This window comes from Chiloscyllium plagiosum, unplaced genomic scaffold (assembly GCF_037043375.1).
Source record: "Chiloscyllium plagiosum isolate Xiang-an unplaced genomic scaffold, Cpla_swu_hap1 HiC_scaffold_1, whole genome shotgun sequence".
Lineage (NCBI taxonomy): Eukaryota > Metazoa > Chordata > Chondrichthyes > Orectolobiformes > Hemiscylliidae > Chiloscyllium > Chiloscyllium plagiosum.
The window spans coordinates 33,127,659-33,153,634 of NW_028270139.1; the positions used below are offsets into that span (position 1 = coordinate 33,127,659).

General features: G+C 39.1%; 1 protein-coding gene across 3 annotated transcripts in view; it reads left to right on the plus strand.

Annotated features, from left to right (window-relative positions):
• Window positions 1-25,976, plus strand: part of fras1 (Fraser extracellular matrix complex subunit 1) — a 446,490-nt gene that overhangs the window by 6,409 nt on the left and 414,105 nt on the right. For all 3 annotated transcript variants that reach the window (XM_043696280.2, XM_043696287.2, XM_087985787.1), the window contains exon 2: window positions 13,169-13,200. In XM_043696280.2, coding sequence (XP_043552215.2) covers window positions 13,169-13,200 — 32 coding nt within the window. The remainder of the gene's footprint in view (window positions 1-13,168; window positions 13,201-25,976) is intronic.

Sequence of the window (25,976 nt, forward strand, 5' to 3'; positions counted from 1 at the left end):
CGTATGTTCTTTTTCAGGCAAACTGAGTTTGACCATTTATATAAAAACGTGCAAACCGTGTCATGAGGGTAATTGTGCAGGAATACGTGAAACAAACCTACTTAGTATGTGTGAAACTCTTAGTCCTTCATTCATTTCTTCAATGATGAAGATTTGGTTGAGAAGTGCCTCTCTTTGTCATTGTCATGCTCACTTTCTGTTTATACTTTGAATTCTGCTGTTCATTTTGCAACCTTTGTTCGTTTTGGCAACTATACCTTATATCTTCAGCTAATGGGATAGGGTCAGTACAGACTCAATGAGCTGAATGACCTCTATCTGCATTGTAGGCATTTTATTCTAATGTTAATGCCTCTTGCATCAGTCTTCATAGTGGAAGACACCAGCACCATAACATAACTTCAGAGAGTCAGGGATCAGAGATGAGCGTCGTGGCCATCGCTTCAGAGTTTGTACATGGTTTGTAGGTGGAATGAACTGCCAGAGAAAGGGTGGATTCAGGTACAGTTACAACATTTAAAAGACATTTGGACAGGTACATGAATAGGAAAGGTTTAGAGGGCTATGAGCCAAACGCAGGCAAGTGGAACTAGTTTAGTTTGGGAACATTGTTGGCATGGATGAGCTGGACCGAAGGGTGGGTTTCATGCTACTTGACTCTGGTTCTATAAAAGTTTGGGCAAAGTAGTGGCAGATAAGATACAATGAGGGTAAGTGGGAGGTTATGTATTTTGGTAGGAAGAATGGAGGAGTAGACTATTTTCTAAATGGGGAAAGGCTTCGGAAATTTGAAAGGGACTTGGGAGCTAGAAATGCAAATGCAATGTGAGCATTCATTTCGAGAGGACTAGCATACAAGATGTACTACTGAGACTGTATTAGGCTCTGGTCAAACTGCACTTGGAATACGGTAGCGTGTTTGGCTCCATTTCTAAGGAACAATGTGCTTATATTGAAAGGGTCCGGAGGAGGTTCACAAGAATGAGCCTGGAAATGAAGAGCTTGTCATTTGAGGAGCGGTCAGAGTCTGTACTCAATGGAGTTATGAAGGACTGAGGGAATTTGATTGAAACTCAAAGAATACTGCGAGGCTGAGATAGTGTGGATGCAGAGAAGATGTTTCCACAAGTAGGAGAGATTAGGACCTGAGGGCACAGCCTTAAAGTGATGGGATGATCATTTAGAACTGTGATGAGGAGGAATTTCTTCAGGCAGAGGGTGGTGAATCTGTGGAACTTGATTCCAGCAGAAGGTGGGGAGGCCAAGTCTTTGAGTTTACTTGAGACATAGATAGTTCTTGATTAGTAAGGGAATCAAGGGTCATGGGAGAAGAAGGAGAATGGAGTTGAGAAACATATTGGCTGTCATTGAATGACACAGGAGACTAAATGGCCTAATTCTACTCCTATGTCTTGTAGTCTTGCTCTGCAATTTTGATCAATGGCCTAAATAATGGGAAAGAATCTGGATAATATATTCACATACAGATCCATTGCTGTAATGAATAGTGGTTTATTGAAAAGCAACCATACTATTATAGTCAATGTTTTTGAATTCCTCTATGCACAGGAAATTTCTTTCTTGGGTGTTTTCTCTGTGAGCTAATTTTTCATGAAAATATATGTGTAAATATACAATGGCGGGACATTACATAAATATCTTAGAAATTGATGTTTTGTTTGTGTCTATGAGTATAGTGAATGTCAGGTTTTGAATGTTTAACTTATAAATAAAGCTGGTATTAATCTAAGTAACATTTCTTAAAGGAATTTTGTAGTTAATCTTTAATTACAATACATTACATACCAGTGCACCTGGCATGAAATTATTGTACATGTGTGCAAAGTCTCGAATATTATTTACACAAAGGCATCCTGCTCCAAAATTAACTTTGTCGTTCAAACAGCAATTATAGATGTCTGCATTCTGTAAATTCTTTTCCTCAATCATATTGCTCAGACATTAAAGGCATATTTGCAAATAAAAAATGCATGTTATATTTTAGTGTATGCTTATACAGAAAAATGGGCCTTAAGGTGTTTCTCCATTTGGCATACACCAAAATTCCAAGGCAGTGAAATACATATCAATCTTCTATATTATAAACATTCTGCTATCTCATTATGTAGAATCAAGTCTGGGAATAAAGAATTAAACTTGAGAACCAGACAGTTTAAAGCCAGTGATAGGAAATGTACTGGAATCTGCATGCAAATAAGTGACAGAGCATTTAAAAACACCAAAACTAACAAAACTTTGTTAGCATGGATTCTAAAAGGTTAAGTGATGCTTAATTGACCTGAGAATTCTTTGAAGAGGTAGTTGATAAAATAGACAAAGGTGATGCAGTAAAGGCCTTCTACTTTGGTTTTCAAAGTACCTTTTGATAAGTCAAGCTCATGAAAAGATTAGGGCAAGTGGTTTGAGGATAATTGGAGGATGGGTAGCAAATTGAGTGAAAAAGACCAGGATAAAGGGTCATTTTCAGATTGGAAGTGGTTAGAAAGTGGTGCTCCACAAGGATAAATGCAGGTCCCACTGTTATTTATAATTTACAGTTAAGGATTGGTGAAGAATTGGTAGGTTATAGCTATTGGAGAAAAAATGAATAGATTAGGTTTTCTTCAGAAAAGTGAAAATGTAGAGGAATCTGAAAAGAGGGATTTAAAATGGTAAATGGACAGGTATTTCATGATGCAAACAGTTTCTTGGCTGAAGGCCTTAAATTGGAGGTCTTCTTACATAAGATGAGACAATGAATGATGGACTGCTGCAGTATGGGATTACCTGAATTGTCAACCTCATAGGAGGTCAATGATGTAAGCTGAAGCCTTTGGGTCTTTAGGACTCAGTATTGCTGTGCAGGTGAGTCATAGGTTTATAACAGTGCAAAAGATATCCCTTTGGTTTATCAAAACAAAGAATGAGGTTGGACTGATAAATTAAACTGCATTTATTTGATTCAAGAAGCCCAACAAGTAAGTTCGATGACCTCAGGCATGTTTGGGAATATAGGGCTGGAACATCATAGTGATTACAGAGACGTGGCTCAGGGATGGACAGGGCTGGCAGCTTGATGATCCAGAGGAAAGAAGCTATAGAAAGGGAGGCAAGAGAGGAGGGGGAGTGGCATTTTTGATTCTGGATAATATTACAGCTGTACTTAGGGAGGATAATCCTGAGAATGCATTCAGGGAAGTTACTTGGGTAGAACTGAGCAATAAGAAAGGGATGAAGAAAATTTTCTAATTCGGTATGTGGATGTACCAACTAGAGAAGGTGCAAAACTTGATCTACTCTTGAGAAATGAGGCAGGGCAGGTGACTGAGGGGTCAGTGGGGGAGCACTTTGGGGCCAATGGTCATAATTCTATTAATTTTAAAATAGTGATGGAAAAGGATAGAAGGATCTAAAAGTTGAAGTTCTAAATTGGAGGAAGGCCAATTTTGACGGTATTAGGCAAGAATGTTCAAACATTAGGTCGGTGGGGGGATACTGGGGAAGGTGTGGTGGTTCATGGGTAAAGGGAAGCCTTAACGAAAAATTAGATAACAAGTCCAGAGACAGTATGTTCCAGTTAGGGTGAAGGGCAAGGCTGGTAATGCTGAATGCTGGATGACTAGAGAAACTGAGGTTTTGATTAAGAATAAGAAGGAAACATATATCAGATGTCGACAACAGAGATCAAGTGAATCCCTAGAAGAATATAAAGATAATAGGTGTATCCTTAAGAGGGAAATCATGAGAGCAAAAAGGGGACATGAGATAGCTTTGGCAAATAGGGTTAATGAGAATCCAAAGGGATTCTACAAGTAGATTAAAGATTTAAAAAAAAACAATGTAGAGAATAGGGCCTCTTAAAGATTAGCAAGGCTGCCTGTGTGTGGAACCGCAGGAGATGGGGGAGGTACTAAACTAGTATTTTGCATCAGTGTTTACTGTGGTGAAGGATATGGAAGATAGTGAACGTGGGGAAATAAAGTGTGCCATTTTGAAAAATGTCTATATTACAGAGAAGGAGGTGCTGGACCTCTTAAAATGCATAAAAGTGGTTAAACCCCAGGAGCTGATTAGGTATACTCTAGAATTGTATAGGAAACTAGAGAAGAGATTGCTGGGCACATTATTGAGTTATTTGTGTTATTGATGGCCACAGGTGAGGTGCCAGAAATCTGGAGGTTAGCTAATGTGGTGCTACTATTTAAGAAGGATGATAAGGAAAAGCCAGCAAACTATCGACTGGTGAGCCTGACATCGATAATGAAGGGGTAAGTTGTTGGAGGGAATCCTGAGGAACAGGATTTACATGTGTTTGGAAAGGCATGAACTAATTAGGGATAGTCAACATGGCTTACTGCTTGAGAAATTGTGTCTTACTAATTTGACTGAGTGTTTTGAAAAAGTAACAAAGAGGATTGATGAGGGCAGAGCAGTGGACGTGGTCTGTGTAGACTTGAATAAGCCATTCTACAAAGTTCCTCTTTGGAGACCTGGTTAGCAAGGTTAGATCACATGGAATAGAGGGGCAACTAGCTTTTGGGATACAGAAGTGGCTTGAAGCTAGAAGAGAGGGTGGTGGTAGAAGGTTGCCTTTCAGACTGGAGGCCTGTGACCAGTGGTGGGCCACAAAGATTGGTGCTGGGTCCATTGCTTTTTGTCATTGACTTGGATGTGAATGTAGGAGGAATAGTTAGTAAGTTTGCAGATAACACCAAAATTGGAGGTGTAGTGAACAGCGAAGAAGGTTACCTTGGAGCACAACATGACCTTGATCAAATGGGCCAATGAGCCCACATTTGGCGAATGGAGTTTAATTTAAATAAATGCGAGGTACTGCATTTTGGAAAGGCAAAATAGGGCAGGACTTAGATACTTAATGGTAAGATCCTGGGGAAGTTGCTGAACAAAGAGACCTTGGAGTGCAGGTTTATAGTTCCTTGAAAGTAGAGTCCCTGGCAGACAGAATAGTGAAGAAGGCATTTGGTATGCTTGCCTTTATTGGTCAGTGCATTAAGTAAAGGAGTTGGGAGGTCATGTAGTGGCTGTACAGGACATTGGTTAGGCCATTATTGGAATATTGCATGCAACATTAGTCTCCCGGCTATAGGAAGGATGTTGTGAAACTTGAAAGGGTTCAGAAAAGATTTACAAGGAAGTTACCATGTTGGAGGGTTTGAGCTACAGACAGAAGAATAGATTGGGGTTATTTCCCCTGGAGTATCGGAGGCTGAGGGGTGACAATAGAGATTTGTAAAATCATGAGGGGCGTGGATAGGGTAAATAGTCAAGGTCTTTTTCCCTGGAGTGGGGGAGTCCAAAACTAGAGGAATAGGTTTCAGAAGAGAGGGATAAGATTTAAAAGGGACCTAAGGGGCAACTTTTGACACAGTGTAGTGCGCGTATGGAATGTGCTGCCAGAGTAAGTGGTGGAGGCTGGTAGAATTAGAACATTTAAAAGGCATCTGGATGGATACATGAATAAGGAAGGGTTTAGAGGGATATGGGTCAAATGGTGGCAAATGGGACTAGATTAATTAAAAATATCTGGTTGGTATGAATGAGTTGGACTGAAGTGTCTATTTCCATGTTGTACAGTTTTATGACTCTAAGTCCAGCTTCTCAAATCTAATTTTGTCAATAAAGTTCTTCATCCTCAGAATTGTTCCAATAAATCAGCTTTGTCACAGTTTAATGATTGTTGTATCGTTCCTGTTTTATGGTAACCAGAAATGGACACAATACTCCAGTTGAAGCTGAGCCAGAGTTTTATAAAGTTTCAGTATAGGTTTTTACATTTGTGTCAGTAGTTGTATTTATGAAGATGCCTTGACCATTTGTTTCCAGTTTTGACCTTTAGCACCCGAATATATTGGTTTCTGCTGGGGTACTGTTCCTTTGGTGTCTGCATTACCAAACAAGCCCAGCCAAGTGACTATTGTATTCGCATGTTCCCGAAGAACATAAGAAAAAAGTAGCAGGATTAGTTCCTTGAGCCTGTTTCATCATTCAATGTGGTCAAGGCTGATCTTCAGCATCAACTCCACTTTCCTGCCCACTCCCCGTATCTTGAGATTCCCTGAGGAATTAGAAATCTGAGTGTCTCAATTATAAATACATTGAGCAACAGAGCATTCATAAGCCTCTGGAGTATTCCAAGTGTTCATGCCTTTTGATTTAATAAATCTCTCCTCATCTCTGGAAATAATTGGTCCTTATTCTGATACTGCATCCCCATGTGATGGATTACCCATTCTCCCAAGGCTTAGCGAAAAACGAGGTGACCGTTCCCAACATGGAAGTCAGAATGATTATCTGGTGACCCTAGCTTACCACTTGCTCCTCCAGCCCTCCTCCTTTGAAAACAGACACCAAAATTCTGTGGCACGTTCCATGGATAACAACCACATGCATCTCCATCCACAAATGTTGACATTGGACACCACCAGCTCCACTGCACCATCGTGGCACATCTCCGATTCACTTACAATATGATTCTGTGCTTCAGTGCTTCATTTTGGAGTGCACTCAAAGTTTTGTTTGTGTGCTGGTACAGACTCTGATGTCATGGATTTGATCAGGGTGCTCTGATAGCACTTTGAGTCTTTGCACCTACTTCAATGCAGGAGCCATGATCTCATTGAATGGCAGAGCAGGTTCAAGGGGCTGAATGACTTACTCTTGTTCCTATGTTCCTATATCAATGACAAAATCATTTTGCCTGCTAGTGACCATGTGATCAGTGCTTAGTTGACTGAACAATTTGGGGCTGGAATGAAATATGGAGAAATGATATGATCTCCACCAACACAGGAGCTCTCTCTCTGCTGTCAAAACCCATTTTTAACCTGAAGAAAACCAGTTTAATTTTCCTTCAGCAATCATTGTAAACTATGATTGAAGATGATATGTCAAAGACATTTTAGGAGCGCATCAACCACATTGAAAGCATCTGCTAGTTTGCTGAGACACAAAGAAAAGTGACTGAGAATCAACATTCTGACCATCATAGGGATCATCTCACAACTTGGCAAGAGGAACCAATGAACCTTTTCAGTTTCTCTTCACCCATAATGTATTTCTCTGTGCGTGTGTGTGTAAGGGGGAGTTTGTAAAGGGGATTAGATTTTTAATTTGTAGATTTATATGCTGATGGTTTTTACTGTTACCTTTAGGTAATTTCTAATTACTTGTAATAAATAATAATTCTTGTAACGTGCAGAAACAATGGAAATGTTGGTGGGGGATGTCATTCACAGTAAACAGAACCTTGGTTTTAACAGTGCACAACTTTGCCTGGCATGATGGTTTGACATGCCTTGGGCTCAGGGAGTAAAATGGGGAGAGGAACAGTGAAGTAAATGGTCAAATAAAAGCAAAATACTGGAGATGCTGGAAATCTCTAAATCATGAAACGCTGGAGAAACTCATTGGGTCTGTTAGTATCTGTCGCGACAGTAACATGATGCAGGAGTTACTCACTTTCCACTTTGGGCCATAACATATCAGATGGTATAACTTTGTACCTTCACTGTTGTATTTGTAGCTGGAAAGACATTCACTCTCATAGCTGATGATGGCAATTGAACATTTATTTACAAATCTAAGAATGCATCTACAATGAAGCTTCATCAGTACAACCATGGGCTCTCAGAAGGTGCTTGTCTTCTTTTCCTTCTCAGTATGTTTCAGGGCAGTCCCACGGTCCCCAACTAAGGTAGAGGGAAACTGCCCTACTATGGAGCCTGTTAATCTTCCAATTTTGGTCAAGCAAATTCAAGAATATTTGTTGGTAGAAGGTGTGGACTTGCTGAGTGTGTCCTCCCTACAGGTTGGTACATCATCCTCAGATTGAACTGCCACAGTGCTGAGGGTGTTAGGTTGTAGATGGAAAAGCTGGCCAACTCTGGAGCCTCCTGAGAGCCCTGAGTGTGATTCCTCTTCCAATCCTGTCTCCTTGTGAGGCAGGGGAACCAAGAGTGAGGTCAGGGTTGCTATTTCACCTGTTGCTCAATAGCTGGTGCCCTATTGCAGGTTGTTTTCTTCTATAACTGGGGCAAAGGGAGGGATTGTGTGAAATGAATGGAGCTGGCTAAATTGTTAGTATTGATACAGGTGCACTGTCATGAGGGATTGAGTTGGCAGCACAGAGTTGATGCAGAGTTAGAGTGGCGGGTGGTGCTGGGGTTGGTGAGAGCAAGTGAGGGAAGAAGTTGCATATGATAATTAGAGTAGGGGACCATGAGTCTTGATGGAATGTGAAGGCAATGGCAGAGGATGGATGTGAGGTTGCAGAGAGATGATGGGAGCATTTATCTGCATGGAGGTGAGAAGGTCATTGACCTTGTTACTGCAGTGCCAGTTGATCCTTTGGAGTGTGGATACTGTATTGACCAGGGGGGGAATCTTGGACTAAGCTGGGAGTGGTCGTCTTTGCTAGTCCTGGGGGAAGTGACAGTTCTTGCCTGCATCATTTCATCCTTGAGGACCTCCAGCTTCTGCTCACAAAAAAGGCTATCTGTTTCCCTCTGTCCGACATGTCCATAAAGAGTGCAGGGCAGCACTGGACTGACGCTCCCTTGCATGGTGAACAATTGCATTTTAAGTATGGCACCAGCACCAGGAATCCCAATAGGTCCCAGCTGTGGTAAGTACTTCCACCTATTTTGAGAGGAAAGGACCACTGGGGTGCCACAGAGGCATGGTAGATGGGTAATGAGGTGACTTTTGGAAAATAGTGTCAGAAATTTTGCTAGCTTTCATGGAGAGAAATCTCCATGAACTCAGCAAAATTCACACTTGGCCAATTTCTTGTAGAATTCAGCCCAATGTTAATATTTAGCTACTTTGTTTTCCATGTATTGAAAAATCTCTTAAAATCTGCTTTTCCCTTCCAAGCTAGTTTACTATAATTTACCTCATATTTTTGCTTAAGCTTTTTGGTCATTCATTGTTGGTTTCTTCAAGAAAGAAAATAATCAGGCTTACTTCTATTCTTTGCAAGATTATAAGTCTCTTGAATGTTATTCTTAACTTCTTTGGTAAGCCATGATAAATCTTCCCTTTGTTTTCTAATGGAATGCATTTCTGTTGAACATTTGTTTCTTTGCGTGCTTCCCACCTCATTTATAGCCATACCCTTTCATTTTATTTACCTAGTCAACTGTAGCCATCTCTTGCCTTATATGTGTGTAGTTTGTTTTGTTTAAGGTTTTTATTAAGTCTGGAGTATGTCAGTTCCAGACTTAGGCTCAGTACTGCTGAATTCTGTGTTACCGTTTTCCAGTGGGTCCTTAACTATAAGATTAAAGTTATCCCTAACTCATTTTACAATACTGGATCAACAATAGCTTTATAACTCATTGGTTTATCCAGTTATTGTTCCAAGAACCAGCCAGAAAATGTTTTACAAACTCAGCTTTCATACCACCTTTGCTGCTTTGAGCACAGCAGTTTGTAATGATTCAAGTCCTTTGTAGTAATGCATCGCTTTTGTTGAAATTCCAATGATATCCTGCTTATTTCTCAACAATGGTACAACAACTGTTTTGGGGCGCATTAACAAATCTCATCAGCATTTCCTGACACTCACTTTCTCATATCTGCCTTTTTTGATTCTGCTTTCTTATGTTCTCAGGTAAATTCCTTTCTTGTCACAGTCCAAATGTAATCTTTTACTAACAGGTCTGCTTCTCCTCCTTTTCTCATCTCTGTATCTTTTCAAAATGTTGTGTACCCTTGAATATTCATTTGTCAACTTTGGTCACCTTATAATCATGACTACACAACTGCAATGGACTGTTGCCAAATGTGGAGGACATGAATCAGTCAGATCCTACTTTCATCCAGTATCCAGACAAATGCACTCTTCAGGGGCTGGAATCTTGAGTTTTTTTTTTACCTTTTTTAATTTACTCCAGGTTGAGGAGCTGATGGTAATACATAGTGCACCCATGGTGCCTAATCTGAAATCAGTCAAACCAGTAATGTTTGAGAGTATCATACGAAGATGTCAGTTTGCTTTCAAAATGTTTTAGGCTATTAATCAAGTTCAAAAACTGGACTTCTTTCAGTTCTATCATCTATGCACATAGAATCTGACATTGTGCAGATTTGCAGAGTGAAGGTGCAATGGGATACTTTGGATCTGTCACTGGGACCTGCCAGGAATGTATCACAGGAGCTGAGTTCTGCACATGTCCTGCCTACTGCGACATGTCCTTGCTGAATTGCATAATCACCACTTTTATTCCTAAATTTTAGTGATTTTCTTGCAGAAAATCCTTGCAGAGAGAAATTAATAATAAATTAATGAAATTATGTAACATTCCACATGCACTGTTAATTTCTATAAAACATTTGGAAAATTTTATGTTTTGTTGAATGAGGCTTAGCTGGATTTTTAGTGATGAATCAAGTCATAATTATTAAGACTGGTTGTTCGAAGCTTTTAGTCTTGCACTCATCAAGATTGACCCAGAAGTACAAAATTGCCATGGGAACAATAACTTAGTTGCATAAGAAAAGGGTGCTGATTGATTGACATAAGTCATAGGAGCAGAAGTTTGGCCATACAGTCCATCTAGTCTGCTATGCCATTCAATGAGATTGTGGCTGACCTGACAATCTTCAACTCAACTTTCCTGTTTTGTCCCCATAGCTTTCATTTCCCTTACTGATTGAAAGTCTATCTATCTCAACCTTAAATATACTTAATGACACAATATCAACAGCCCTCTCTGGTAAAGAATTCCATCGATTCATTCCTCTGAGGAGGCAAAATATCGCCACCTTTCTGTCCGGAATGCATGTCCCCATTACTCTGAGATTACACTCTCTGTTTCTAAATGAGCCCACAAGAGAAATAATCTTCTCACATCTATCCTATCAAGTCCGCTTAGAATCTTGTATGTTTCAATAAGGTCTTATTCTTCTATATCCAACAAGTTCAGGCCCAATCTACTCAACCTCTCCCGATAAGATGGTGCCTCCTTACCTAATATCAGCTGAGTGATCCTTCTCTGGGCTGTTCCAATGCCAGTATATCCTTCCTGAGATAAGCGGCCCAAAATAGTTCATGGTATTCCAGTTGTACTTGGATTACTGCCTTGCATACATTTAGAAGGACCTCCCTCCATTCTCTTTGAAATAAAGGTCAACATTCTATTTGCCTTCCCTATTATCTACTGAACTTGAATGCAAGCTTTTCTGATTCACGACAAAGACTCCCAATTACTTCTATTTCTTAGCTCTCTGTGGTCTTTCTCCATTTAAATAATATTCAGGTCCTCTATTCTTCCTGCCAAAGTGCCAAACTCCTATTTCGTTACAATATATTCCATCTGCCAAGTTTTTACCCACTCACTTAACTTGGCTGTGTTCCTTGGAGACTCTATGTCATCCTCACCATTTGCCTCCCCACTATTTTTGTGCCATCTACAAATATTGCTGTTGTCCATTCACATTCCTCAACCAAGTTATGGATAGATATATTGTAATTAATTGTGGCCCCAACACTCATTCCTGTGACACACCACTAATTCCAATTTACCATCCTGAAAATTCTCCTCTTATCCCAACTCTCTGACTCCCATTAATCAGCTAATCCTCTAAACATGTTAAATTCTACTTCCAATCCCATGGGTTCTTATTCTATTAAGTAAAGTAATGTATGAAACATTATCAAACACTTTCTGAAAATCCAAATGTATTGCATCCACTACTTCCCCTTTATCTGTCCTGCTTCATACCACCTCAAGGAATTCTAATAAATTCGTCTGGTACGACTTTCCCCTTCATTAAACCGTGCTGACTGCTTGATCATATTACGCATTTCTAAACGTTCTGCTGTTAGTTCTTTATAATAGACTATAACAAAGTGTTAGGAGAAAGTGGGGACTGCAGATGCTGGAGTACCAGAATTGAAAAATGTCGTGCTGGAAAAACACAGCAGGCCAGGCAGCATCCGAGGAACAGGAGAATCGACGTTTCGGGCATAAGCCCTTCTTCAGTGTTGCCTTGCCAGTTTTCCAATCCTTTGCAACTTCTCCAGAATTTAAGGATTCCCAGAGGATGACTACCAGTGCATCCATTATATCTCTGTTGATACTTTCTTTAATATTCTAGGGTGTGTCCCATCCAGGATCCAGGGTGTCTTCTACTGTGCAAACTGGTGCAATGTATTGAAACAACTCCTGTATCATTTCCTGGCTATCCATTATTATTTTAGATTAGAGTGGTGCTGGAAAAGCACAGCAGGTCAGGCAGCATCCGAGGAGCAGGAAAATCGACGTTTCGGGCAAAAGCCCTTCATCAGCCCTTTTAACCCTATTCATTATTATTTCCCCAGCCTTATTCTCGAAGGGACCATGTGCATTTTGGCATCTTTCTTCCTTTTATGTATTTAAAGAAGCTCTTGTTTTGTGTCTTGATACTCATTGCAAGTTTACATTCACAGTTTAGTTTTGGCAAATTGACTCTGGTTAAGGCATTGTATTCAGTTGAGTTAATGAAGTCACTTGCTGAATGCTTCATGTTCTTTGCATCTAAGTTAGAATTAATGTTTGGAATGGTGAAATGTGCAACACAGAGATCTTTTGTGGGCAAACATGTATATTACTCAACTGTTGGAAATTTAAGATAATCCTAAGGCTCACTTCATTGCCCTACTGTTAATATATTGTGTTCTACTTATTTTCAACCTCTTGGGAGATATTACTTCAACAAAAAGTGCAATATAAATGTAGTTGTTGTCTTGAGGGAACAGTATTTGAGCCATCTTGATTTCGCTTGATGTGCAGATGTGTATGTTTCTGGAAGCACAGAGAATTTCGCAGCGAGAGCCCCAAAATATTTTGTCTTTCGTTTTTTGTTAATGGATATTAGAGGCTAATTGTAGTATTAGGAATATTCTGTTTGCAATGAGATAACTCAGCACAGGGCAGGGATAATATGTTTCTCTGGCCATGTACATTTCCCCAGTGAGCCATCTGAGCAGTAGGTGCTCTTTCTTCTCTCTTATTTCAGTATAATACAGGAAACAATTCTAAAAATGACAAAAATTGATAGCATATGCATTACTTGATGAATATTAGAATTGAGCTATTTTATCAGTTTCCATAATTAAAACAATTCTTTATCAATGAACTGACTTCCTGTTTCCTTTCTCCAGGTGCATGTATCCATCAGGGGTCACTTTTCGCGGTAGGTCAAAACTTTACCTTTATATTTTGTTATAGTTGCGTTTTATTACATGTATGTATGACATTAATGATGGCTGTCAGAATTACTACGTTTTTTACTGTACAAGTATGGGATTTAGATATCTCAGTGCTAAACATATTGTTTCCATCAGGACATTCTAGGTTTCTATTATGTAGGCAGAAGTGTGGACTGCAGATGCTGGAAATTATAGTTGTGTGTGTGGTCATGCAGCACCTGAGGAGCAGGAGAATCAGCGTTTTGAGCAAAGACCCTTCATCAGGAATGAGGCTGTGAGCTGAGGGAGTGGTGAGACAAATGGGAGGGCGGTGGGCCTGGGTAGGACATGAACGACAGGTCATGAGGGTGGTGCCAAGTTGGAAGGTTGGAACTGGGATAAGGTGGGGTGGGGGGACGCCAGGTGGCAAGGGAGTGGCGATGGAGGAGGCCCAGGACCTGCATGTCCCTGACTGAGTGGGAGGGGTAGTTGAAGTGTTTGGCCACGGGGTGGTGGGGTTAGTTGGTGCGGATGTCTCAGAGATGTTCGTGCTGGGCAAGTAGGCATCCTATCTCTCCAGTTTAGAGGAGACTGCATTGGGAACAACAGATAGAGTAAATGTCATGTGTGGAAATGCAGGTAAAACTCTGATGGATGTGGAAGGCTCCTTTGGGGCCTTGGACGGAGGTGAGGCGGGAGGTATGGGCGCAGGTTTTGCAACTCCTGTGGTGGAGTATGTGTAAAAGGACAACATTATAAAGAAGACTATAAAAGTAATCCAGTTAAAACAAATGACCTAACTTTGAATGTGGCTTAGCAATGAGAACCACAATTGTAATTTGATGCAAAAGTTAAAATTAATCATGCCTAATATGTTACATTTCAGATTATAACTTGCTGTATTTGTATAATTAGATTAGATTCTCTACAGTGTGGAAACAGGCCCTACTGCCCAACAGGTCCACACTGCCCTTACGAAGAGAAACCCACCCAAACCCATTCCCCTAACCTATATTTACCTCTGACTAACACACTTAACATTATAGGCAATTTAGCATGGCCAATTCACCTGACCTACACATCTTTGGATTGTTGGAGGAAACCCACGCAGACACAGGGAAAATGTGCAAACTTAACACAGACAGGCGGGAATCGAACCCAGGTCCTTGGTGCTGTGAGGCAGCAATGCTGACCACTGAGCTACCATGCCGCCCTATGAATGGCACACGACTGCTTCACTTTCCAGGAGAAATTTGTCTTTAGTCTATCTCAGCTGTAAAATGTGAAATGAAATGAACCACTCACTATCACCGTAAAATTAGTTTGATATTAGGCTGCATTATGTAAACATTAGGAAAGCAGAATAAGTTTTCATTTGATTTGAAATGAAGTTGTCCTCCGCCCACCACTGTTTTGATACTCATTAGAAACCTGTTCGCATTAAATTATGCATCTGAAGGTCTGTATAATTCTCTAAGGAGTTAGACTGAAGTAAACACTGCTGGTTTGTAGTCTTTAAGATTGATGTTATCGTACCTCATTAGATGTGCTGTACCAGTGGAATTCTTAAAACAAGAGAAATTATCTGGTCAATACACACAAACCTTGAATTTCATTTCTTAATCAAGCAGCAGCATTTCCAAACATGTCAGAGACAAAGTTCTTTTGCACTGGTGATATCAATCAGAATTAGAAATGAATAATCAGTTTTACAGTTGAAAGCATTACTGTTAGGAGGATGTGCTTCTCCCTTTCGTTAATAACTGCAGCAGAACAGAAACCATCATTGAAGACCTGGGAATATGCAAGTGTTCAGGGCTTTATTGATTTGTAAGATTATGTTACCTTATATAATGTAATGCAATATTTCAAGTAGAGCTGTATGAACAGGAAGATTTCCTTAAGTACAGAATTTAGATTTCGGCAACATTCTAACTTACTGTACAGGTCAATTAATCTTGCTTAAATGAATTGTTTTGGACACACCCCTCCCACTGAAAGAAACTTCAGGTTCCAGGACTGTGTTGAAAAAGGATGGTTATAAAGCCAATGTCAGGTATAGAAAATAATAATAAAGATAGTGTCAGAATATGCAATGTGCAGGGGCATTTGAAAAATTAAATGCAAGGCCGGAGATAGAATGTGAGAGGATTAGCGGGTATTGTAAAGGGGAATCTAAAAATCTTGTATCAATATGTACAAAGTGAAAATGTATTTCATGAAAGAAGATAGTGCATGTGACATTTAATACCATAAATAACAAACTAAGCACAAAGATATTTCCTCTCTCAAAGCTATACAGAATTTAAAAACTGAGGTTAGGTTGAATTTGTATTGAACCTTGGTTAGCTCAGACTCTGCTCCAAACTATCACCATTATCCCCCACCTGCATCCACCTGTTGCCTTCCAAGCTACTTCTTGCCACCCCATCCCCTTCCTATTTATCTTTCAGTCCCCTTGGTGGGCACACCCCCCACCCACCCCCACATTCCTGATGAAGGGCTTATGCCCGAAACGTCTACTCTCCTGCTCTTCGGATGCTGCCTGACCTGCTATGCTTTTCCAGCACCACACTCTTTGACTCTGATCTCCAGCATCTGCAGTCCTCACTTTCTCATACTCAGGAGTACTGTGCGAAGTTTTGTGCTATAGAAGGGATATGAAAGCAATGTGGAGGTTTCAAAAGAGATTGACAAAGAACATCAGAAAAAGGCACATGGATACACTATATAGTCTCTCAAGGCTGGTCCATCATTCAATAAGAAGGTGAATGATCTTCAACCTGAACTCAACGCTAAAAGTTCATCCTGAGGACAAAGAAGCTTTTTAAAGAGAGCCTGAGAGAACCATTGCTGACCAGGGAAGTCAGGGACAGCATAAAAGCAAAAGAGAAAGCATATAATGTGGCGAAGGGCAATGAGAAGCCAAAAGATTGGTAAGCCTATAAAGACTAACAGAGGACAACGAGAAAAGAAATAAGGACAAAGAAGATTAAATATGAGGGTAAGCTTGCCAATCATATAAAAGAAGGTTGCAAAAGTTTCTTTGAGATATATAAAGGGCAAAAGAGAGACAAAAGTGGACACTGAGCTGCTAGAAAATGATGCTGGAGAAGGAGTAATGGGGAACAAAGGAGGAACTGAACAAGTACTTTGTGGAAGACATGAGTAACATCCCAAACATTAAGAGAATCGGGGGACAGAAGAGAGTATGGTGGCCATTTCCAAGGAGAAGATGCTTTTTAAAAAAAACCCAAAAGGTCTGAAGGTGAATAAATCACCTCCACCAGATGGACTGCACCCCAGAGTTCTGAAGGAGATAGCTGAAGAGTTAGTGGAGGCATTAGTGATGATCTTTCTGGAATCACTGGTATCAGGGATGGTCACGGAGGACTGGATAATTGCTAACTTGACCACCCCCCCCCCCCCCAATTAAAAAAGGAGTAAGGCAAAAGACAGGAAATTACAGGCTGATTAACCTGACCTTGGTTGTTGGTAAGTTTTTGGAGTCTGTTGTGAAGGATGAGATTTCTGAATACTTGGAAGTGCATGGTAAAATAGGGCAAAGTCAGTATGGTTTCATCAAGGGGAGGTCATGCCTGAAATCTGCTGGAATGTTTTGAAGAGGTAACGAGCAAATTAGACCAGGGGATGCTAGTAGATGTTATCTATTTGGACTTTCAGAAGGCCTTTGACAAGATGCTGCTCTGGAGGCTTCTGAGTAAGGTAAGGGCCCATGGTGTTAGAGGCAAGGTACTAGCAAGGATAGAAGATTGACCATCTGGCAGAAAACGAGAGTGTGGGAATAAAAGGGTCCTTCTCAGGATGGCAGCTAGTGACTAATGGTGTTCCACAAGGGTCAGTATTGGGATCACAACTTTTCATTTTATACATTACTGATCTTGATGAAGGAACTGAGGGCATTCTGGCTAAGTTTGCAGATGATACAAAGATAGTTAGAGGGACAGGTAGTATTGAGAAGGTGGGGAGGCTGCAGAAGGATTTAGACAGGTTTGGAGAGTGGACAAAGAAGTGGCAGATGGAGTACAATGTGGGAAGGTGTGATGTCATTCACTTTGGTTGGAAGAATAGAGGCATGTACTATTTTCTAAATGGGGAGAAAGTTCATAAATCTGAAGTGCAAAGGGACTTGGGTGTTCTCGTCCAGGATTCTGTCAAGGTAAACTTTCAGGTTGAGTCAGTAGTTAGGAAGGCAAATACAGTGTTGGCATTTATTTTGAGAGGACATGAATATAAAAACAGGGATGTACTTCTGAGGCTGTATAAGGCTTTGTTCAGACCACTTGACCCATTTTCCTCTAAACCCTTCCTATTCATACACCCATCCAGATACATTTTAAATGTTGCAATTGTACCAGCCTCCACTTCCTCTGGCAGCACATACATGTACCACACTCTGCATGAAAAAGTTACCCCTTAGGTACGTTTGAATCTTTCCCCTCTCACCCTAAACCTATTCCCTCCAGTTCTGGACTCCCAACCCAGGGAAAAGACCTTGTCTATTTACCATTCTCATGCCCCTCTTGATTTTATAAGCCTCTACAAGGTTACCTCTCAGTCTCTGACGTTTCAGGGGAAACAGCCCCAGCCTATTCAGCCTCTCCCTATAGCTCAAATCCTCCAACCCTGGCAACATCCTTGTAACTCATTTCTGAACCCTTTCAAGTTTCACAACATCTTTCCGATAGGAAGGAGACCAGAATTGCACGCAATATTCCAACAGTGGCCTAACAAGTGTCTTGTACAGCTGCATCACGACCTCCCAACTCCTGTACTCAATACTCTGACCAATAAAGGAAAGCATACCAAACACCACCTTCACTATCCTATCTACCTGCGATTCTACTTTCAAGGAACTTTGAACCTGCACTCCAAGGTCTCTTTGTTCAGCAACACTCCCTAGGACCTTACCATTAAGCGTATAGGTCCTGCTCTGATTTGCCTTTCCAAAATGCATGAGGAACTCTGCGCCTGTATTCAATGGACTTTAGAAGGTATGGGAAGTATAGTTTGTGAATGATTAAAAAAAAATTGTTAATGTTGCAAAAGTGAGCAAGATGGTAGATTTTTGGAGGCTATAGATTGGTGAAATGGGCAGACAGATGGAAGGTGCAAGTTATTGCAGGCAAGTATGAATGCATTTGGGGAGAAAAAAATATATTAAAGCAGTATCATCAAAATGACACTAGTGCATTGGCAAGAGAGACCCAAAGTCAAATTTGCATTTGGGTGCAGAGGCATGTTTAAGTGTGCAGCGAACCACATTTTTTTTTAAGAGTAAATCTGATTTTCTTCCACATTCCCAGATCAGGCATGCACACAGTCTCTTTGTGACTTTGGGATCTCCATCTTAAGTGGGGCTTTCCTACACACTTGGAGCACACACTGATAACTGAGGCAGGACATCTAACCGAACTGCTTCCATCCCCTCACACCTCATGGGTTCCAGCTAACCCTGGAAACTACAAGGCAAACTTGACCAGTCTTGGGGCACTTTAAATTAGATTTCCTCCTGCATGCCATTTTCCACTGGTAATGTAGGCATTTTGAAGCCCATTCAAACCATTGAAGATGTGTGAGTTCATGAAGAAAATGGAAAGGCTGCTGGAGAGTCTGGACAATTCTTTGAGTTAAAAGCAATGTGTTTTTAGGAGGTCAAATGTCAGTGGGTGCTGAGTTGGAATTTGACCTCATTTTACTGTAATGATTCATAAATAAGGATTAGTTTAAAGATATGTTGACTGTTACATTGACCTGTTTTGTATACTTGTTCACACATATTACTTGTGGTTTTATAATAGAATAATGGTATGGAGAAATGTTAGAAAATGACCTGTCAGCCTGTGCTGTAATTTTGTGGATCTGACTGGTACATGTATATAAAAAAGAAAATGGCTTTGACATTTAAAAAAAAAATTAACCAATTGTTTCCTGAAATTGATTTACACACACTGCTTTAAATAAAAGTTAGCAACATCTGCTCCTTCTTTCCCAGACACTCTGTCATTTAGACAGCTGTAGCCATTATCAAAGCTTAACTGTGTTTCTACAGCTAAGGAATACCTTGCTGTACTGAAAATATTCACCTGCGAATAAATGGCAGTTTCAAGAAATTGAAAATGCAGATTGTCCCTTGTAATTTGTTGTCACAAGTATTATAAGATGCAAAAAGCATCCTTTTCACTGTTTCACTATAATTAAGACTTTATTAAATAGCAAAAACAAACTATTTTCTCCACTGACTTGTAAATATTGCAAAAATTTGACAATTTTATACAGTGCATACTTTGTGAATGATGATAATGGAGGATGCCTGGAATGGCGTGGGTGAAAGGAAGGGGCATGGGCTGGAATGAGGTGTGGTTGAGGGTACTGAGGGAGGTGATGGTGAAATATGAGGCTTTCCTACGCAGTTGGAAGTTATACTGGGAACTGAGGCACGTTATCTAACTAAACTGCCTCCATACCTCCACACATGGGTTCCAGCATGCCTCAGAAACTACACTGCAAACTTGACCAGTGTTGCTGCTCTGACAAAATGGCATGTGAGGTCACACACTGGCCCAGTGTGCAGATTTTCTTGAGTCCCGAGGGAGTTTTGACAATTGGAGGTAGCTTTTCACAAATCATTGAAAGTGGTAGGACATTTGATAAGGTAGTTAATAAAGTTAGGCAATTATTGACGACATGATAAGAGGCACTGAATATAAAAACAAGGAAGTTTAATGAGCCATTAAATATTAGTGGTTATCCTTCAGTTATGCATAATTTTGCAAAGCAAACTTCAGAAAGAACGTATAACGTTCAGAGGAGGTTGACCAGGAAGATACGAGGGATGAGAATCATCTACTAAGATTGGAGAAGTTTGGATTCCTCTTTGAGCACAGCAGATTAATGGTGGTACAAACAGAGGTATTCAAAATTTGGATTTGTCCTCATAGAACAAGTAAAGAGAAGGTCTGGCAAGTGAGTTTGTAACCAAATGCTATTAATTCAAAATATTTGGCAAAAAAACCAGATGGGGAACAAGCAGAATTATTTCACTGACAATTGGTATGAGTTGGAATGTACTATCTGAAAGGTGGAGAAGCAGGTAAAATAAAACTTTCAAAATTAAATTTGATATGTATGTGAAGATAACTAATTCGTAGGTTATGGAGATAGACTGGAGTTGGGATTGAGTTGAACAGCTGTTTCAAAAAGCCATCACAAATATGACATGTTGAATGGGTCCTTCAGTATTGTATTCTGTGCAGTATGATTCTATGTTCCAGTCATGAACAAGGATATTGTTGTGCAAAATGGAAAACTTCTGGAAGTCTTATAGCCTTAAAGGAGCAGTCCTATCAAGAGTAATTTCCTTGTTTAAATCTATTTCATCCTGAGACTGGCCGAGGATGACTGTTGACCTTGGTCTGACTCTCAATGTTCTATTAAACATTATGTTTCATATATAATGGGGAGGTGCCAAGTAAGGTATATCAATGGTCTTATGGATAAGGATTTATAGATTTTGCTACAGTGGTCAGTTATTAACATTTAATATGCATGCAGCAAATGATCATTTTTGTGGAGGAATTCACAGCTTAACACCTTTTTAAAATAGTGGAGAATATTATTTCTTATTCAGCTAAGTATTCAAACTTTAAATCGCATGCTATAATGAGTGGGCTTTTTAACTGAACAAGCCTATTTTAAATACAAACATTTCTTTCAATACAAGTGGAATTTCTCAAACTGTTCAGAAAATTCATAGTAAATTAGAGTTTTTTTTTCTGATATTAATCTTTGAAAAGCATAATACAATTTCTGAAGCTTTGAAATCATTATGTGGGTGGGTAGCAAAGTAAATGTGATAAAATATTGATTAATTGATTTAGGTGGTATGAAGTTTTCCATTAGTATTAGTAGGAAGTCTTATTTTTAATGTCAAGGTAATAGAGTTTCAGTTGTTGAAAAACATTTTTGCAAGAAGCAAGGCAAAGTATAGTACCTACTGAATGCAATGTTTGTAAAAGCCAGAACCATTGTGATCCAAGTTCTGCTGTTTCATATTGCATTAAAATATTGGGATTGAATTTTTGAACCAAGCAATCCTTAAGGGATTTAATAATGTCCTTTTATTGATCTGTCTTCAGTTCTCAAAATATTGTATTTGCTGGCTTTTAATTATGATGTGATCTGCTAGACATAAGTGGGTTTTTGAAGCAAACCAGCAGTATTAGAATGTGAAGATTAAAGTCAAGGAAATTAACTTGGTTTGGCCTTTGAAGTTATAACTTGAAGACAGCAAAGTGAAATACGCACGGTTTTACATTGACTCTGACAGTTGAGCTTAAAATCAATTCTGCCCAGTGTAATGTTGAGCTTTGCGGTTTTTCATTGCTTCTTTTATTAGACTAGAAAGTCTTACTGTGCAGCAAAACCCAAAAAATCCTATCTTTCTCTCTGTTATGTACATCAACCATTTTAAGAAATATCTAAGTGCAAAGCAGATCTTAAAACGAGAATAAGAAGGGCAAAGAGAGAGTATAGGAATAGATTAACAGGTAACCATAAGGGAAAACAAGAAAGATTTTAAACACACAAATGACAAGATAAAAGTTGTCAAAGAAAGAGTAGGGCTGACAACGGACTAAAAAGCAGAATATGTGGGGAGGCATCGGGTGTAGCTAAAATTTTGAATGAGCCCTTTGAACTGTCTTCAGTAAAGACAAGGATACTGCATATATACCAGTAAAGAATTAGGTGCAGCAATGTGAGGTGGGAGAATAGTACATAAATGGTGCACTTAAAGATAGTCAGTTCTTAAACTTGAAAAGTAGGTCAGTCCAAATAAAATAAATTCTAAGTTACTGATGGAAGTGTCGGGGACACTGAAGAAGATCTAGCTGTAATCTCCCACTCCTCCTTGAATATAGAAGCAATTTAAGAGCACCGGAAGAGTGTAAATATTCAACCCCTGTTCAAAAAAGGCAGAACGATTAATCAGACAGCAACATACCAGTCTAATACCTGTGGCATGAGTCAGTTTAGATATAATAATCCGGGACAAATCTAAATGGCAGTTGGAAAACTGAGGTGATAAATTTTAAGTCAGAAAATTAGTTACATAAGAGCTATTTTTAAAAAAATGATCAGGTAGAGAGGAAACAGAGTTCATGTTTGAGTCCAGGGACCCTTAGTATCTTGCAGCCTTGCTTGCCCCCTTACAGTGTTCCTCTCTTTTCACCACCCTCTTTTCCCTGATGCTTGCCGTAGCTTTCTAATCTCCACTCACCCCTCCTTGCAGTTTCTTTCTTCTTCTTGTCTGTTCTGGAGCCTCTTTCTTGCATCACCACACCGAGCAGACATAACAGCTGAAAGATGGATGCCTGGCCTCTGCTAAGTATGTATTACCTGGAAATGTCACCCACTATTTTAAGTTAAGTTCAGACTTGTTCGCTAACATATTGTGTGGCGCTGTTCTAATATCTAACCCAGCTCCTCTGATGTTTGTTGTTGTATAACTGAGTTATTCTGACCAGAAGAATCCATGCTTGATCTCAGTTGAGTGCAGGCAATGTTCGGAATGGACATGCTGTCTAAGATTTTACTTTCTTGGATGTAGACTATTTGGTTTCCAGATTTCAACCCTCACTGTCAAGGCTGACAACTCAATGATGCATAGTTGAGATGAGATACTGCTGGACAAACCATACTCAGATGGAAGCTAATCCCTTTCGTTGGATGGAGAACAATATAGAATGATGACTTCTTACTGCCTTCTGAGGCAGAATGTTCCAAAGTTGCACAACCCTCAGAGAGAAAAAAAAACTCCCCTCTCCCCTATCTTGAAGAGGCAACCCCTAATTTTAGAATATCGTTGTCTTGTTCTGGAGTCTCCCACAATCCATTCTGATATCCATTCTCACTCCTGTATAATTTTCACAGCTGTGCATGAGGAACTTGGTGACTAGTATCAATAAGTTCTTAAAGGTTGGTGAACTCGTAAAGGCAAAACATACAAAAAACTAGAGAAGTGGTTGTGAGCACATTTCAAAGACTAACCCAAGATCATTCATCATCACTGGTGCTGATGTTCTATACAGAGGTATTTGCAGTTTTTCAAGAGTACTTTCTGCATGTATTAGTTTTCGAGTGATTAATACTTGAAGATGAAATACAGACTTTTCAGTTCCATTCCAAAATAAAAGCTCAGGACATTGTGTATAGAATGAGTGTGCTGACTCTGAGGGAGCCCAAAAGACTGCCCATGTGTTTTGCTTGGTCTCAAAATATTTTTGATTTTCCTTGAATATCTTTAGCAGTGCTGGCCCTCAAAATAACTTATTTTATGGCGATAACTGATTACAGTATATGTTTGTGATGTTTGAAAAGTTAAAAATAATATTTATTTTTAAACAAATCAAAATACTTATTTACTTTTTCAACAACATTGACTTACTAAATCTGAAACAATGAATAAATGAAATAATATTATAAGAGAAACATTCTGATCTCTCTTCCTCTGACCTTTATAGTTTAATAACCTGTACATATATAGGAAGTATTTTTCTAATAATGGTAACAAACTGTTAAGATAAACATCAATCTAAAAGAATGTTTAATTTCAAGTTGTGAATATTTTTATTATAATATTTTCAACATACTTGGCATTTGAGATCAAAGCTTTTCAGCTCTAATATAACAAATATTTGTCTGAAACTCCTGTTTTTAAGAGGCCATATATTTATGACACATCCAAAGGTATAATTAGTAAATAATCTGGCACCTAGTTGTATCTTGTGAAACTGGCAATCAAGACCTAAATGAAGGCAAGGAGAGCCACTTTGCTTTCAGGAAGGTGGAATTAATCTGGATAGGGTCTTTGCTGTGATTGCACATCAAAGACAACATCTGTCATTGCCTCTTTGTTAGAATCTACAAAATGACCCTAGTGCTTTGTATGGGAGGTAGAATTGTTTTGACTGGAGTGCAATTCCTAGGTTGCTTTTTTAGAGCACCAGGGTGTACAGAAAGAAAACACAATTTTATTGTGTTCAGACATGAAATAATAATGATTGTGAAAAGTTTTCAGTCTGAAAAAATGTAATTTTCTACATTTTATCATTTTAATCTAATTCTGGTCTTTTCCTATCTACTGTTTAATTACTCAAATATTTGCAAACATGCTTTCAGCTGTCCAAGCCTCTAAATTCTGAAATTCTCTCCATTTGGCCTCCACACTCTTTTCCTCTCCCATAACCCACCGGCTACTTAAAATGTAGCTCTTTGACCAAGCTTTTTGGCATCTTTCCTGAAATGTGACTTGATATCAAAATTTGTTTTGGCAGTGGTACTGTGAAGTACAGGACCCTGGTAATTTTTTTTGTGCATTAAAAACACAATGTGAAAACCAGTTGTTGTTTTATGCTGTATGATAGTGAGAAGCAGTAAAAATGTACCAAATGAGTTCAGAGGTCTGAAGGCATATTGTGAAACCTGTGAAGGATAACGAAGAACAACACATGGAATGATGAATGGTCTGCATCAATGATGAAAGCTTTGATAACAGAGTAAGGCAGATTAATAGTAAACATTTGTCACCTTGCCCTTATTTTCTTCTCGTATTTTTGACAAAATTGATAGTAGAGATATCTGATCAAATAGAAATAGAAAGTAATAGAAAGGGTAAAGAGATGTTGGACCTCTGAAATAATCATGTGGTTTAAGCTAGTTTACAAACCTGTGTTATGTCTCGCACTCAGTATGTCAGTTACATGCTTATGATATCATAGCATGTAACCTAAGGGTATAAAGATCTCTCATTCCATCTTTCCTCAAGTCACCTGAGGCATGAAAGTCTTCTGAAGCACACCTCTATGTGATAGTCTAACAGCTTAATATTATCTCAGACACTGATGTGCCTGAAGAATGTAATGTTGGTACACAATAGTAGAAATAACAGTCAGTTGCATTCTTCAGCTTTGTAATGGGAGATAACACAAGTATTACCACATAAGGGAAAACACTCTGTTGAACAGAAATTCTCTCCATGGTAACAGTGATGACTATCTATGAAAGATTAGAATGCAAGTTGTTCTTCAAGATAAAATACTTTTCAAAGATTCCCTTCATTAAAAGCAATAAAAATAATTGAATTGAACTTTTGAATTGGGATACAAAGGTAGTGCAATACACTACAAATAGGTGGAAGGCTGCAATTCTTTGTTTTTGAGAGTTGATATTATAATCAATAGTTTCTTATAAAACTACAAAGTCTCTTAAGGAGAGACCAGTTCTAATTTTGAGTAATTCAAAGTCAATGAAACATGGCTGCAGGGGTCCAGTGGAGTGTTTCTAAGGTGGAATCATTTTTTTAAGATGTTTAAGGAGATAATCAATTGCTCCCAACTGAAATATATTCCAGAAAGGAAGAAATATTCTAAGAGGCGGTTTAAAAAAAAGTCCATGGTCCAAGTTAATATAAAGACAAAAAAAAGGAATACCATATTGGAAAGGTGAATGACAGGCTAGAAGATGGGAATATTTTAAAGGTCAACATAAGGTTACTAAAAAAGAAATAGATAAGGTGACATTTGAAAGAAAACTGGTGCAAAATATGAAAATGGATAGCAAAACTTTTTCCAGGATATAAAAGGGAAGAGAGTAGCAAAAACGAATGTTGGAGGATGAGACCGGGAGTTAATATAGGGGACAACAGAAAGAGCAGAGTCACTGAATAAATATTTTGCTTCAGTTTTCACAATGGAAGGCA